The sequence below is a fragment of the Varroa jacobsoni genome, unplaced genomic scaffold (genome assembly GCF_002532875.2).
Source record: "Varroa jacobsoni isolate VJ856 unplaced genomic scaffold, vjacob_1.0 scaffold_811, whole genome shotgun sequence".
Classification (NCBI taxonomy): Eukaryota; Metazoa; Arthropoda; class Arachnida; order Mesostigmata; family Varroidae; genus Varroa; species Varroa jacobsoni.
In genome coordinates, this window is record NW_019213713.1 from 45381 (window position 1) to 62145 (window position 16765).

Genomic DNA, 16765 nt, shown 5'->3' on the forward strand with positions numbered 1-16765 from the left:
GAACGTTCTTAACACTTTATTCGTTTGTGTTTACAATACCTGCCGGTATTGTTCTTTCCTGTTGAACTAATTAATATTGAACCATTCGTGGGACACTCGCATATGGAAAGATCGTACGTCAACCGTAAGCGGCGGATACAAGTTAGTACACTTTATTCTCATTATATTCGTATTAATTATCATTATTATTACTGTTATTATGTACAACCGCCTCTGCCAGTGTACAGCACTCAATTACAACTGGATGTGAGGTGATACAAAATGAACGTTGTATCCCTCTTCCTTGCTTCACCTGAGAAATCATTCGAACCTCAATATCATCTCTTTATGCACTTCTCTTCTCACACCATTAACAATGTGCAATTCATATGCTTGTTCACTCATGGAGCGCCAAATGCCCGATAGCAAATAGTTGGAGAGAATATAATAAAGTCAAATTGGTCGCATGAAAAACCACGTGGGATGGAATAAGGTGGGCTATAATGGGCTGCTGGTACCGTTGCAGCCACAACAGCCAATTGCAAACCTCTCAGCTCTACGCTGAAAGAAAGCAACAAAATGAATCGTTGTTAAATCCCTCCGGCGGTGGTCAATTACGATACGCGTATATGTATGCATACTGTGTTGTGTCTATCTGTACTTCTGTCCTGCGAAACACCCACGCCAGCCACACAAGCTATTTATATGTATGTATTTCGAGCAATATTGGGCAATAGTGACGAGATGCAAGGAATGACTGTTGTTTGTTAAGATCATCATGAAAGCTTTGATGAAGAACCAACCACAGCCTAATTAACAGCCTTGAGTTCAACGTCGAACCGCAACGTGGCATTGGGCGGAATAGGGCCAGTTCCCTGTTTTCCATAGGCCAAACGTGGAGGTATCACAAGACGCCTTTTTCCACCGACCTTCATGCCTTCAATGCCTTGGTCCCATCCTTGGATGACCGAACCCGTACCGAGCTTGAACGAAAAAGGCTTACCACTCGTACATGAGTCGAATTTCTTGCCGTTCATCAGCGTTCCAGTATAATAGACGTATACCATTTTCCCACGTTTGGCTATGGGCCCACTGCCTGGTCGAATATCCTCCACCTTGACCTCCTTCGATGAGATGTGTTCGCTGTTACCTGGAGTCTTCACTTTATCATCCTGGCTTTGGTCTTTGTCAGGCTTAGGGGTCTTATTAGACTTTGGCGTTTTTTCATGCTTGGGCGTCTTCTCGGCCTTCGGTGTTTTATCTGTCTTAGGCGTTTTAGGCTGTTTCTCAAGCTTGTTAGGAGTAGCCTGGCCATTATTCTTGCCGCTCGGAGTCTCTTTAGCCAGCGTTTTCGCTTTCTTCGACTCAGGAGTCGCTCCATTGACAAGTCCGGCTGGCCTCTTCTGTCCTGGCTTCACCACGATCTCCTCCTCCTCCTCCTCCTCATCATCAACATCGTCCTCGTCGAGATCATTGTCTTCTTCGCCGTCGTTGTCGTCGCTAGAGTCTTCATCGAGCTCCTCCTCGAACTCATCGTCGTCTTCATCATCATCGTCTTCAACATCATCTTCATTAACAGTCACCTTCGACGCGCCATTTTCTCGCACAAAGTTAGGGGCAATACTTCCACCGGATGCAGTCTCTTTATTATACAAATCTGGTTTATCAGTTATATCCTCGACGTCTGCTTCATTGTCGGAAGAATCTTCGTCTGAGTAATTCGCCTCTACATCGTCAGAATCATCGGATTCGCCTAGGGGGTAAAACTGTTCATCGTCATCACCCTCGTCGAACAGCTCGTGCCCGGTTAGGTACACAATTCCGTCACCCTTCACAAAGAAGCAGATGTCCTCACCATCGGTGAAACGAAGATCAAGCGGACAGTCGTACACGTGACCTGGCCTCAGCGTTGCAATCGGATATTCGTTGCCATCCTTCTCAATAAACACCTGCACGATGCCCTGGCCAGTACTAATCGACTTAGTTGTGCCGGACTCGATTCCGCCATCGAGGGTCGCCTTCGTGATACGAAAGCTTTTAGGCACCTGTTGGCTGTAACGAAGTGTCGGCTCGAGCTGAAGTCCCCAAAACATCTTGGTGAGGTTTTTCTAGCCTTGTCACTGGTTAACACTGGCAAAACATCAACTAAAATGACAAGGTTTGGCGGAGTTCGTTTGTAACACCGGTGACGCAGAAGCTACTTGCACGTTGGCTTTTAATGCCAGTGTTTACCGGTGGCGCAGTCGATTGCCCGCGCACAGGACACACCAATAGCAAGAACTGGCATGTGTGGGATTTTTTCGCTGGCCTGCGAACTTCCCTAACGGAGTTATTCCTTGACAGTCTTTTTACCAGATTATGAGGATTTGCTTCAGACGACAGTCTACTGCTGCATCAATCACTAAATAAAAACAACGAGCATTTTTTTGTCGAAAAAACATTACGGGCGAGAGTATTCTCTGGAGAGCAGAACGAGGGAAAGTGAAAATCGCTGTAAACACTAGCTCCTTATAGGGTGTGCCGGGGAGCTTGGGAGAGATGGATGATACTACCAACAGGTTGATCGAAAACAAATTTCTTGTATCGTGGGACTTATACGTGTAAAATACAGAATAAGGTCAAACTAAGATTCCGTTACGTCGTTTTTAGCACGAAGTACCGAGACAGATTTGTGTGAGTAAATACATGCTTGGCTAATTAATACAAACCTAAACGAATTCGCTTCATCCGGCAGCGTTGTTTTGTAATCTATCAAGCGCCAGGCTCTCAGCACGACACGAAATGAGTCTATACGCGGACTCAAACCTATATTACCATGTCTCCCTAACATTAGCAGCCAAATACCTTAAATTATCACGAGGACACAGGTTATTGGGCTCTCGAGACCTAACTAGCGTTTTATATCTAACAGATTATTTTTTAGTAGTGAATGCCTTTTGTGTTATTGAACATCTCTGAAAACTAGGCTGAACACTTCTTTGTGACGGTCTATAGCAATGATCTAAATTAATTTCAAATATTAGGCTTATGTTTTAGATGTCCCTAAGATATTTTCATTAAAAAAAAAAATCGTTTTTATCAAGATTGCAAAAATTGAGGCAACGCTTCACGCTGACGTAGGCGGAGCATAAGTGTCTGTTTCAACGTACTTTATCACTTTTGACATGAAGCTAGGATAAATCAATTTAGTTGATTCTTTCGATCAACAAAAGCGATCCTACATGAATAACTTAGAAATAGTCATACGGCATTAATTCTTTGTGCCTATTCAGGTACACCGCTAAAATTTACAGCTTGGATACAATTTTAATAGGATTTGTGCGAAGAATTGCAAACCTCGAGCTGCTTTGAATCTGTTTTTGAGTTTATTTAGCGCATCAGTTAAATGTAGCGTTGACACAACAAAGCAATTTATAAACTGAACACAGTGGCGTTTGGCTAAACTTACGAATCGGATCTTCATTTGGCAAACCCTTGGAGCGAATGCCATCGTAGTTTAAAAAATGACCAGGGTTATTAATGACAGGACATTAATGAGTCTCTACCGGAAGACACTAGAGGGCGCAAAATATAAACAATTCGTCTTCTTTTTTCATTATATAGACAAACAATTTTGTTTTAGTTTCTCAACAACCACCTTACATAGCCCAACATGATAATACTCAGCCTGTCATTCAGATGTACGTCAGTTAACACGGAGACACAGTTCATAATATATTCATTTATACCGATTCAAATCGAATGTATGTGTTTTCATATGATTCCCTTTCATTCCGCGCGACGAGGGGAAATAGCGGCTAAAAGGTGAGTAGCGCGTGTGTTTTTCTCACATATGTTACATTAATCTACTTGCAGGGGTAATGACGCTTTATATATAATGATCAATTTGTAATAATACAACTTGCAATATCGCAGCAATGAGCCTTTATAGTAAAGCATATATCCTGGAAACTGTGAAGTATGTTGCTAAAGGTTTCAACAGTGTACGTCTGTCTCACGGTACCCTTTGAGGCAGCAGCCGCTGAAAATTCGAATGTAACAAACTTATCCGTAGCAAGAGATGCAGTCACCTTAAATCAGAGGTAAATTATGTGGAACTCTGGATGATGAGATCATTGCAAACCATTAAATTTAACATAAAATTTAAGCCATAAATAAGCTGCATAATTGGTGATTGCACATAACCGGTTTGATAAATCAAATTAGATCATCTCTCATATACAAGGTTTATAAAAGATATATTAAACACGTGGAATATATATAACTTCCTTTTTTCTACTGGTACCAGTAAACGAAAGAATATTTGGTAATTTTCACCGTTTGAGTAATATGTTTGCCTCTCTGTATTTCAAAATAGGTTTTTGCTTTTAATGTTCGAAGGTAGTAATTTACATTAGCAACGACATTGGATTCTAGATCAGTTTTCCATTATTGAGCTTCTGACAGACAGGTCGTTAATCATATTGGAAAAAACGGCATTTTCCTAAAATTATGCAGGCATTTTCGCGTAGAGTGGCCGCGTAAAAGGTCTGTCTATCAGCCAAAGGTTAAAATTTACTGGCAACACGCTAATGGTCTATCGTTTAATTTTTCCCGAGTTCGTTCAAAAGGATGTTACGAAAATTATTAGAAAAATTGCTTGCTTATTTAGAATACACACGCTTGACTACCTGGTTGGGATTTGAGTGACTTTTGAATGGCATATCGTAATTCCAGTAAATATTAACAGTAGACTTTTGCCGTTTTCCAGAATAGTGCTTACCAGCTTTGGCGGGAAATATCTGAAGCCTATTATGAGGTTCCTTTTAAACAGACTATAATGCATGAAGAGTTATCATACGGCGTATAATAGTTACTATGCGTAAGTGGAAATTCTTGGCTTACACGAGCTCGTCAACGTTAGTCGAATTTGTATTGCACAAAAAAGCATTATCACTATTGAAAATGATAAAATTAATAGAGATGAAATAATTTCTCTATGTAGAGCAATCATGCTTATATCAGTCTATGAATAAATTAGGAAGTAAAACAATTCCTGGCCAATTGTCCCTTAGATCGGCGTATTTGTAGTATATAGTAAATGCTTGTATTAATTCTTGTCAATCATAAAATAGGTGCACAAAACTTGCGATGAATTTTCGTGCGAGAAGAAAGCAAAAGTTTAAACGCGAAGATGTAAGTTGAGTCCAATAAAGTGAATACCGTTAACTTCACTGGCTGGAACAGAGTAAGACACGGAAGATAAGAATATGATTGTTTAGTGGATGAACACAGTTATTATCTGTTGCGAACAATCTACATGGTTCGGATCCTATATGAAAGGCCTTGAGGTCTGAGTGTATCTACTTTATAGAAAGTGAATAAGGGCAAGACCAAAGTCTCTGTAACGAGGCGATTCCTATGAAGGAGATCGTTTCCAAATGCCTTGCAAGTACGTTTGCCTCTAGCGGATGTCCTCAACTTATTACCCGTCACTTAACGTGGAAATGGAAAGCGAACTATTAACCGAGTAAAGCATAATCTGTTTATAGATTTCATAGATCCAATATTTCATCAGTAAGTAATATTACAGATGTCCATTTGCAAATTCGCTGAAGGTTCCTGTATCTAGCTTTTGGTGATGCACATGTCTTATTTTGATTGGAATTGCCTCTTTGAGTAAACCTATTTCCTGTGCAATCAAAGTTATGGTCTGTGTGAATGCTATTCGAAATAAAGTGATCTGGTCCACCTATTTTAGATATGGTTATTTTAAAGCTGTTTAAAGTAAATTTTACTGGTTCATCACACCTTTCAGCTGGTTTCTTCTCATATTGTTCGTATAATGGGATTTAACTTTGATTGTATTTAAGTTGCGACAAGCTTAACCATTGAACTAAGTTCGTCCAACTACGACGTTTCATTCGACAATTTTATACTCCTTCATATATTATGTAATTAGTAATACATGTTACCAAATATTGAAAAAAATGTATCTGCGAATGGCCTGCGAAGTTTCCGCTTTACTAGACAGGTTAGTGATTACATCAGAAGTGAATAGATCATTTAGACCTGTCAAGTTCTTAAATAAAAGGCCGACCTATTCAAGAGGTGTTTAATTTAAGGCATGACAATATTTACCTTACTAAATAGAAGTTGTATTTGCGTCTTGGAATCGGTCTAAATGTTTCAATGAGCGGTATTGATTTGTAGAAGCTAATCACATTCGCCTTTCAGGCCATCCATCTTCTAGACCCAGAGTCTAGATGACTGTTACGTTTTACACAAAATCCGGCATTTTCGGTTTATGCTCTTTATACTGGCATATTAGCCTTACTATGTCGTCGCCATAAACCTATATTAACGAAGCAAGAAATTTTTTACTTATTCCTTTACCTTTAAAGCGTGTTCATCGATTTCAGGCGACGTACAGTAGTAGCCATTCAACAATAAAAAGTTAGTAAACGCACTTCAAGAAATAAAAAAAGAACGAGGTCTGCGCATGCCATCTGAGTAAACCTCAAAGCCGACCAAGAGAGTCGAAAAATGGCAATGTACTACCGTCGAAAATAGGACACCTAAAGCAGGAGAGGACTAGGCCAAGAAGAGCAAACGAGGCAAATAGCATGATCAAAATATGATGGTTCCATCCGTCCACCTAATGCCTGATGGCGACCTTGACGAGTCCTTATTTAACCTTATATATTCACCTAAAGTACCGCTTAAAGACCACTCGCCTTGTTTTATGACGGGACTGGATCTATTGCATGGTCACGTAGAACAATGAATCTAATGGCAGGAATAAGACCGAAATTGATCTAGTATTTTGGCTTAAACGACGATGACCACGACATAAGGCCGTTCTTGGCTATTCGTTCTTGTTATATGACGTAAAAAGTTCGGGTAGCTTTGTCAGCTTCATGATTGTATGAGTTTGATGAGTTAGAATTTGATGGTCCCGGTCGTAGCATCATTGGTAGCGTCTTTGCTATACTCAGAAAAAAATGCTATCTTGTGTTCGAAGACCTATGGTCATGCGCTTATAGAATCCAGAGCCTTAGAATTCGCGGATCTGCAATTTGCAACATGCGAAATATATTTTCCTATAGAACACGTTCGTGTATATGTTTATCTTTGAAATTTGTATATAGTATATTCCTGTTTGTACCTTTAATTTTCTCTAGTAATATTCACCCTTAGCGCGAACTCTGGCAAGGGTAAAGGTTCTAAACAGAACCTATTTTGGAGAGTTTATAAACTTGTAGCATTGCCTTATCTTGGTTAGGTATGCATCGAACATAAAAAACATTTGTTCAAATACGTCGTTCTAATTGCAGCTAGAGTTATGGTACACCCTTCTGGTAATGACCTTCTGGTAATGGACTTCTGGTAATGAACGATGCCAATCAAAGTTCGACTGTTTGAGTAATATAAAATAATGTAAACTCAGTATTTTTCTATTGAGACGCTTGCATACGGAATCGTATGGACTCGACAGTAGAGGTCGGTTGCGGTACCTAGCTTATTCATCTCTGCTATTCTGCTCTACAGTATCTATAAGTGCAATATAGATATTGTTTTTCTTTTGCGGTCGACCTGACTCGGGCAGAAGTGTCCCGCGTAAATGTGTCCTGGAACTTCTTTACTGAAACGATGTACCAAACGATGCACTAAACATTAATGACCTTATAAATAACTGTGATAATATTATGGTCTCGATGAGCTGGAACTTCACCGTCATTTACGTTTTTCGATGTTAATACTATAATAGGATCTGTGCTATGTTTATACCTTTAGGTATGACTAATACTGCAATATTGAAGCTAATTCATCGTTCGATGACATCGAGTGCACAATTGAGCAGCTCCTTACGCTTGTGTTGAAGATGTAGTGCGCATGCCAGTAGTTTTCTACATAGCAAGCAATTTATTTGAATAGTTTACTTGTTTGAAATAAACACAACGGACCGCTGTCGCTATTGTGTATTTATTTTCATTTGTCTATGTACATATACGTATTTTTTTTGTATAGTCAGAAGACTTCTTGGTTCCATAACGTGGAAGGAAAACATTGCTTGAAATCAAGAGCTAGCAGACTGCACATCTGCTTAAAACGCGATCGCAACTCGAAAATTATGCGCTCGAAATCCTCTTCAGTGTTTTCCTTCGGGAACTGTATAGCTAGTCGTAGTAGTTTCTCTACGGATACTAGCTGTCGCTCAATCTTTGAGGCACTTTCACTACGGGAAATGTTTGTAATTTCTTTGTTCGTACGCGCAGCATTTATAAGAGCCGCTTTCCAAGCTAAAGCAAATCCTCTGTAGAAACCGACCTCGGACGCCAGCGACGCACCCCTAGCCAAACCATGAGGGAATCCTTGCTGAAAGCCCAATTCTCTGCCAGACATAAACGCCTCGTCGTAGGCTTCTCTTCTTCTATAGTCCTCGCTAAGTATAATTCTGTCGATGGCGTCATTGAAGTCCGCGTAATTGTCATAGTCATAGTCGTCCATGGTCTTGTGTGGCCCCCTGCAATAATAGTTCGCAGACCGAAGCTATACCTTGCGCACTATAACATAACATTACAGAACACCACATCGAGCCTGAGTTTTAAACCGCATATTTCTATTCTACACATCGCAGGGTGTAGGAAGCGACACTGACATGTAGGACCCATACTAGCATAGGTAAGTGCTGATGAGCTTTGTACTGTTTCAGCTTATAATAAAAGTGAGCTGTTTCTAGTTTGTCGATATTGCAAAACACAATTCACAGGCATTTATTTATGCCTGCAAAGATTAGGGAGTCTATGATACAATACGCGGTTGATTTCTGTCTTCTGTCTAGAAATGGATGATCCCGCTTTGCTGATTTGCGACATATCTCGTGTAACATATCTTCTCATCTTACTTACCGGATTTATACTATTAGTAATTATGAAGAGGTTGTTCTCCGGCTATTAGAATAGCTCATAGTACATTCGTAATCTCCGACAAGTACCGTAAATATTCCTTAGCTAAGTAATTCAACGATTTTAGGTTGTCTTATCCGTTGTTAGTCGTCGTTGTCGCTACTTTACGTTGTCCCTTCGCACCTTGTCTGTCGCCCCTTACCCTTTTTCACTTGCATCTTACAACGTATTCTAGTTATTATTTACACGAAATCATAACCTGAAATAATGACAACAAGGCATACACAGCGTTCATTGGAACACTTAGAAAAATTTAACACCCTCATCATCGCCAATGATCTCCGCAAGGCCTTGATCTTCCAATATTTTGAGAAAAATCTTCAACACTTCGATATTGATACCGTAGAACTCCTCTTGCATTGTGTCTTCGCCTTGCACAAGCTCGAAAAGAGTGCACACTGTATTTGTCATGCCGGCGTTGACGGCAAAATCGTAGATGAGTTTCGCCCATTCTTCTTTGCTTCGCCATAGAACAACAAGTGTCTGCTGTGCGTCCATCCATAGTGCTTTTCCCGTTTCGACCATGTACTCGGCCACTGTTAACACGCCATCGGCGCTTAGTTTCCGGCTGATAGCTTTATTGTTGAACAACTCAGACGAGTGAGCATCTTGAATATTGAGCATGACAAGCTTATGATGTTGGCAGTAATCGCAAACGAGCGATGTCCATGCGTCCAGTTGCTTCTTCCTCGTTGTTAGATTCGGCTGAACGGTAAAGAATGGTGGAAAGCTGAACTCCCACGGCCAAGCGAATTCTGCCATGACTGCTCAGTGTTCTGTGGACGAACGGTGACGAACGTGCTGGTTATGGATGCCATGATAGTAACTAAATATTGCTGCACGCTATCAAGAGCTACTATCTTCGACTAATTTTTATTGTTCCTTAAACCAACCCGGTAGTGGACATCCTTGGCCCCTTGCACGATTCAAAGTTCTTATTTGGAGGCTGAAGAAAGTTTCTCTTACGGATTAGTTTTATAAAAGAGCCTATGGGCAAGCATGAAACTTACGTTGGTTCAGACGAAGGAGTTGAGGAGCAGGTCAATAAAGTTTGCCTGAAAAAGTTCGCAGAAACGAAATATGTCTTACTACGCACTTCACGTAAACATCAATTGAAATTTTAGACAAACATATATAGAACACATGGAAAAGATGTCCATTGCACGCTTTAACAGTAGAACAAAGTTTGTTCTATATCCTGCATTATAAAAATAGAGTACAAAAATGTCCAAGACTTCTGACGAATGTCATCCTTCACAAACGATCATACTAAGTCATAATTGGGTTGCTTCAGCTCATTGCATCTTGTATAGACGAACTTCTCGTCACTTGGTCTGTTTAATACAGCATATAATCGAATATACTTTTAGCTATATATATTAAGTGGGTGATCTATGCTAATTTAACATCTTTGCTTCACATATACTGTTCTTTAGCCGGAATAGTTGTTTTATACTTCGCATATACAGTTTAGTTTCGTATAGTTAACCTATCACAGAATTGTAATAAAGCAAAAGTTAAGGTGCAAACCTCGAGCCCTAGGATTAGAAATTTGTATGTGCTTTTTTTATGCACTGTGTATAAGGAAATATTCTTCTACGAGCCACATTAGCCCGCGTTCTTATATAAAAGTAAAATACAAATAACATAAGAGTTATGCAACCCTTATTAATGCTCGCACGTTCTATTGACAAAGGCGATTGTAAGGTTTGCAACGCTTGTCCTGAATATTGTAGGTTAAAGTCACTGATCGTCACGGAAAGGCACTCTTTTCTTGATGCCAATCGTGATAAGCGAATTCGAGCAAGAAAAACCAATTTAACATACGTATTTTGATCCTGAGGCGCCCCTGAGTACTCAACAACTTTTCGTCATCTATTCTGTTTCTTGCTTTCAGGTGCGCTTCAACATCAACTTGATTACTAGAACGTGTTGAATCGTGTTCTTCCTTTGCCAGCAACAACGATGACCGTTACGACAAGCCGCCGCCGCCGCCGCCGCCGCCGCCGCCACCGCCACCGCCACCGCCACCGCCTTCAAGTTCCAACCACGACCAGCTCATGAGCTAACGATTGACGGGCAAAACTCGTGTGTGCGGTGTCTGTTATTATTACCCACGAGAGATGGTGCCTGCAACTGACCAGCTGATCGGCGTACTTGACCCGCCCGGCTGATTGCACCACGCTCACTCTGTCTCTTGAATCACTCCATTGAACTCGGTAGCCCCTGATGAGTTGATATGAACTGTCCAGTCCACTCAAACCAAGTACATACACATCTACCTGCACATGTCACGGATACACTAAAGTCGTGTGCATTTCTTTCAAATGCGCCTAACACAACGGTGTCCGCTAATTTTCGCTAGTAGTTGCTCGGAATACCTCCAGTTTGTCGACGACCTTTATATATTTTGTTTCTCTTTTTTTGGGTGAGTCACAGACTAGCTTTAGGCAGATAAGCCGCCAGCGGTACACCACAGATCACCATTCGGGACCACCACTAGCAACAGCAGCTGCTCCGTAGGGATGTCTGCGGTTGCTGTCTGCTGCGATTGTATTGTGTAGGAGGGCCCGTGACGACAGAAGCAGCAGCTGCGGCCGCTCCTCACACCGCTTCTTACCGAGTGGTTTCGTTTTGTCGAGTGCTCGCCACCACTCGTCCTATCCCCCTTTCATTGGCTAGAAGCTGGTCGGGACGGGTCGCCTCTGCTGGCGAAGCAAGCCAGCGGCAAGCAGCGTTTTCGCTGATGTGTCGTCGTTGGTCGCTTGTGAGGAGCAATTCGTACGATTTGCTCCAGGCGGCAAGCGTCAAGTCGCCTGGGTTGCAGGTCGCGTGTAAACTGTGACTACCCCATGTGTGAATGTACTTGTGGCTGTGCTATGTTTGTGCCTGCAATATCTAGCCTACTAAGTATGAATGCTTGTATTGCTGCTGCTGCTGCTGCTGCTGCCGCTGCTGCTGCTGCTGCTGCTGCTGCTGCTGCAGGTTTCTTCTACGAATAGAATCCGTGTGTATGCTCTGTGTGATTGTGCGTTTTAAACAGCTAGATAATGAGCTACTACTAGCTGTCTAGTCCAGTCCATATCTGGGGCTGGGCTCAAAACTGCCAGAGAAATGGTTGGGTAGGATAGCCGGGCAGGTAGGCGCGCCCGCTACCAATTGTTAGGAGACAGTTCGACAGGCCGCCTGTATTTGCTGTGTGAGGTAAATGTGCGGCGCGGTGCCGCGGTTTATCGTGGAGAGTTAGGCGAACTTCAATAAGCCCAGGATAAAACCCTAATCAAAAGTTAACCAAAAGTAAAACGCATTATTCCCTCGTATCGAGAAGAAGCCAACAGCCTGGGGCTACTGGTGCTAATAGCAAAACTGGTTAGAGGTGATTGCTAATCGAAATCCAATGAGTGGAGTATTTCTTTCGCACATACTAGTAGTTACTGGAAAGAACTAGCCAGCAGCGAAGGTCTGGCAAGTGTACGAAAGCGGTATCGACGTACAGCGTACAGTTTTGGCCACATCCCCTTTGCTGGGGCCATCAGGAACCATGAAACGCAAACGGAGCTCAACGTTAGAGCTGTTAGGGGAACGGCAGACGCACGCGCGACGGCCACAGGTCCCTCTTCAACGATATGCTGAGGACAAGGCGGCACACTTTGAACTCGAAGAAATGGTATGTAAGCTGCCCGTTAGCGTTCGCAGTACGTTTCTCATGGTGTTTTCGCCGAACGGTGCTCAGGTAGCATCTACTCATGGTGACCACAAAATCTACGTTTGCCAGGTGTCGACTGGTCGTTTGCTAAACACTTTGGAAGGACATCCTCGAACGCCGTGGTGTCTTGCCTTTCACCCTACCTGCAACGATTTGTTAGCCAGCGGCTGTTTAGGTGGTGAGGTTCGTGTTTGGGATCTACGAGGCGGTGGTTCCGAGGTGTGGGTTTGTCCGGAAAAGTCCGTCATCACCTCACTATCATTCCACCCGATGGAGAACTTTATTGCATTGTCGACCGTTAACCGTGTTCATTTCTGGGACTGGAGCCGGCCAGAGCCGTTCGCCACAACGAAGACGAATTCCGAACGTGAAAAGGTTCGTCTAGTTCGGTTCTCCCCACAAGGCGACTATCTTTTAACGGGCATTACCAATGCACAATTGACCGGACCTATACGCCACTGTCGATCATCTATTCTTAACCGTTTGATGACCATGTATCATCGACTTGGCGAGATGATACCGCCAAGTCCTTTGGCACGGCACCACGCGTCGTTACAGCGCCGAATAGCGCGTCGTGGTGGCCATCGTAGGGTCACTCACGATGATATATTTGAGCTTCTACGAAGTCGACAGTTGTTTTTATACCAGCGAGCCGAACGCTCGAATCCTCATCGCGGTAACGGATGGAGTCAGTCGCCATCTGAACTGGACGGACACCCCGGAGGAACTTATAACGGGCAGTCTACAGCAGAGAGTGCGCATAATCCACTTATGCTCTATTTTGAACTTCGCTCAGAACAGCACCGTCAACAAGAACGTCTCCAGGAGCGCCAACAGCAGCAACCGTCACCGTCACAACAACCCCAACAATCGGCAACAAGCGCGAGCGGTTCCACCTCAAATGGTTCTCAGTCATATTCATTTTATCCACCGTTTAGCCTAGCTGGACCCTCCAGCTCTTCCACTTTACCTCCATTCTCTGCGGCAACTACAACTTCCTCATCCGCATTTTCAGCCGCTGGCTCAACTGCTTCTAACCTTGGATCATCATTATCATCTTCTTTGCCTTCATCATCAAGAACTGTTGCACAGAAGTCATCGTTGCAGTCTACAATTTTAAAGGCCCGCCAGCGTAGCCTGTTCACCCGACGTCAACCACCAGCATCCCGTGGTTCAAGCAATAGTAATAGCAGTAATAGTAATGGCGACGGTGGAAGCAGCAGCTTCGCTTCGAGCGCCAGCCAGACTGACAGCCCCTCTGGAGGGCAGCTAAACGACAGGAATGCCCAGCGAGGGGACAGTTCGAACTTGTTGGAAACGTTCAATCGACTTCGAGCGCTGTGTTCACGACTAGAAAGTCAAATGTTACAACACTCCGAAAATAACCAACAGCAGCAACAACAGCTGCTTCATATTGGCCCATCTGCTTCTGCAAGCAGTGCGTCATTGCCGCAACCATCGTCGTCATCTTTCCCCCCCCTACCATTAGCATCCTCGAGTGTGGCCAGAACGTCGTCGTCGTCTCATGCGTCAATCTCATCGAATCCGACATTAACCAGACAGCATTTGCCCTCAACTTCGTCTAGAGACTTCGGTTTTCCTGGGAATTTGAATTCTTCCACTGATTCTTTGCGAACCACATCAACACTTCCATCATCGTCACCAGCGGCAAACGATCTAGACGCTCGTTCCCCCACTTCATCGAATGAGTCTCGAAGTGATATCTCACTGTCACTTGTCTCACTTTTGAGCCGTCTTCAAGAAAGTTTGCAGTCTTTAAGCGAGGCGACGAATCTCACAGGAATTAATGGCGACGGAGCTGCAGCGCGCCAGCAAATTCGCGAAGTCCGACATCGAATTTCGGAAATTCTCGAGCGTCTAGAAAATGTAAGTGGCTATCGCGAACGGTTGCAAAACCTTCGTGAACAAATCTACGCAGCTGCTGAAAGAATGGCTCGACGAAATGAAGAGGATGACCAATCACCGAGTCGTTCTCAGCAGCTGGATCTTGCGTACTGTCTTTGGTTGGTCGAAATGTCACTTCAACTAACCGACCAGATGCATCGAATTCTCCGAGCTGATTATCGTCTAAGTACGCTGCATTTGACCCGAGGCCGCCGAGAGATTCGAACTTCCCGAGGGCCGCGTTTTGAAGATGATAACTCTCAGCAAGCAAATCTGCCATCAGGCGTCCTACCTCTATCTTCCGGGGTCGGTGTTGGGACTCCGGCGGCACCAAATGCTCCTAATCTATTGGTTTTCGGTTCTTCTGAATCAGAGAGTGAATCCGAAGGTGAAGGCGAGCGGGGATCAAGTGTACCACCATTTACACCGCCTCCTTTCCGCGCACCTCAATATAACTCCGCCCGTTATCCGACGGCAAATATGGGAACCATGGGCCCCGTGACGCATCGTATTCAGTATTGGCGAACGACCGGCGACGAAATGATTCCCCAGATCTCCGACTCCCGGGCGCGTGTCGTCGTTAACGTCTGTAAGATTACGAACGACGGTTCCGTCGACGTAAGTCCGTGCGGTCGTCTGCTGGTTGCACTCGTACCCGACACGGTTGGAGTCACCCTAACCGTATTCTCGTTGGAAGAGGCCTCCATGGGCCAAGTGCTATACACGTGGGGTTTTGGCCCTAATGCCGTCTCCGTAAGCTTCTCACCTCTATCCCGATACATTGTCGTCGGTTTGGCATCTTCACGTTACATGTCTCCGCAACGTGAGGTTGTGGCTCAAATCTTCCGACTAGGAGTCAGGCCTGTTCAAGGCCAGACGGGTGGTGTCCTTCTAGAGCACGTGGGAAATATGAGCCAGCCGTTGTTGGGTTCCAATGCATCGCATCAACTCAGTTCGCTCAACTGCGTTCGCTGGTTACCCAATCCGGGTGAGGGTCTTGTATATGGAACGAATAGGGGGACGCTATGCATTTGCCGGCCATTGTGTTCCGTTTGTCAGGAGTGCTCTGGCGAAGCAAGTGTGCATGGTAGTGGCTCACGTGACGGAACAGATCATCGGGACGGCCCGGGTGGACTATTGCGCACTCGCAGGGACTCGTTTGAGAACCTCACCGCGCACGTTGAAGAGACAGCCATGCAGCAAGTCTTGCGCAGACCGTAGCGACAACTACTGGCAGTGGAAGGTCGTCGTCAGAGTAGCAGTACTAGTAACGCGAAAATGAGTCTTAAGATAAAGACGAAAAGCTGCCGAGTTGCCTTTTACCTGCAGCCCTAAGGGTAATTCATGCAAGATACTTATGAAATGATCACTCACATAAATTCGTTTAGCCGGCAGCTCGTCTACCGGTTACTATATATGGACATTATGAATAATATTCTCGGGCATTTATACGAACACGACAGCATGTAGGAGATATATGGACGCACGTACGGGCATGCTTGTACAGCGTGTGGTCGTAGCTTATGCGGGCTTACGAGTATGTTAACGAGATAACTTGTATTTCTTTATTGCATTATTAATGTGTTAATGTAATGCTGGCCTTGGGCAAGGATGAAGATAGATGACACTATGAGATGCGAGTCGCTTGGAGAAGGTAACAGTCAAAAGAAGAGCGATTTTGTTTTTTATTGATTATTTTAAACATTTGTCGTTTCTGTCCCGTCACATGTCGAACAACGACAATAAACAGAGAACGGTAATTTAAAGTGACGGAGCGAACGTATCAGTTGCACGATTCAAGGTACGAAGAGTGCTTTATTTAACAGTGGAGTTAGATTATTGCATAAGTGACAAATACACAAAAGGGACTAGGGTAATAAGCAAACGTAGCCTAAACCAATCGTGAGAACAGGTCAAACAGCAACATAAAAGGCCGAAATTAATAAGCACCAATATAAATAAATGCGAAAAATAAAGGGAATAATATCACCAAAAGCAAAAATTGTACGCAGATGAAACTGAGACTTATCCAGTGAAGCCTCCCATAGCTCCAAATTTGCGACTGCGACGGCACTTCGATGTATATATTTATGAAAATTTACAGTATCAACGAAGAATATAGTGTAGACGACAACTTTTTTTAGAAAAAGAGAACACTTGAAATAAACAGCATGGGAAAAAATATATATAGATAAAAAACAAAATGATGATCTGAACATATGAGAAA

General features: G+C 43.4%; 4 protein-coding genes and 1 long non-coding RNA gene across 5 annotated transcripts; 2 read left to right on the forward strand and 3 right to left on the reverse strand.

Annotated features, from left to right (window-relative positions):
• Window positions 1–2223, reverse strand: Fkbp39 (FK506-binding protein 39kD). Its single transcript, XM_022839549.2, has one exon. The coding sequence runs from the start codon at window positions 2070–2072 to the stop codon at window positions 789–791; it is 1284 nt and encodes a 427-aa protein (XP_022695284.1). The 5' UTR covers window positions 2073–2223; the 3' UTR covers window positions 1–788.
• An 858-nt stretch (window positions 2224–3081) lies between these two features.
• Window positions 3082–5768, forward strand: LOC111263998 (uncharacterized). Its single transcript, XR_002682590.2, has 2 exons — window positions 3082–4840; window positions 5094–5768. It is a non-coding gene; the product is annotated as an uncharacterized LOC111263998 (long non-coding RNA).
• A 2221-nt stretch (window positions 5769–7989) lies between these two features.
• LOC147753006 (protein LTO1 homolog) lies at window positions 7990–8469 on the reverse strand. Its single transcript, XM_086969889.1, has one exon. It carries the CDS (start codon window positions 8467–8469, stop codon window positions 7990–7992), a length of 480 nt encoding a protein of 159 aa, XP_086826015.1.
• Window positions 8470–8559: 90 nt separating this feature from the next.
• Window positions 8560–11491, reverse strand: Vps25 (vacuolar protein sorting 25). The gene is made up of 3 exons (XM_022839553.2): window positions 10755–11491; window positions 9938–9982; window positions 8560–9703 (listed from the first exon to the last, which is right to left on the reverse strand). The coding sequence occupies exon 3, from the start codon at window positions 9687–9689 to the stop codon at window positions 9171–9173; it is 519 nt and encodes a 172-aa protein (XP_022695288.1). The 5' UTR covers window positions 9690–9703; window positions 9938–9982; window positions 10755–11491; the 3' UTR covers window positions 8560–9170.
• Window positions 11492–11588: 97 nt separating this feature from the next.
• On the forward strand, window positions 11589–16514 carry LOC111263996 (activating molecule in BECN1-regulated autophagy protein 1-like). Its single transcript, XM_022839551.2, has one exon. The coding sequence runs from the start codon at window positions 12469–12471 to the stop codon at window positions 15757–15759; it is 3291 nt and encodes a 1096-aa protein (XP_022695286.1). The 5' UTR covers window positions 11589–12468; the 3' UTR covers window positions 15760–16514.
• Window positions 16515–16765: the final 251 nt, after the last annotated feature.

Coding starts and splice junctions, on each gene's coding strand:
- LOC147753006 (XM_086969889.1), bottom strand. CDS start 8,469: ATGGACGACTATGACTATGACAATTACGCGGACTTCAATGACGCCATC.
- Fkbp39 (XM_022839549.2), bottom strand. CDS start 2,072: ATGTTTTGGGGACTTCAGCTCGAGCCGACACTTCGTTACAGCCAACAG.
- LOC111263996 (XM_022839551.2), top strand. CDS start 12,469: ATGAAACGCAAACGGAGCTCAACGTTAGAGCTGTTAGGGGAACGGCAG.
- Vps25 (XM_022839553.2), bottom strand. CDS start 9,689: ATGGCAGAATTCGCTTGGCCGTGGGAGTTCAGCTTTCCACCATTCTTT.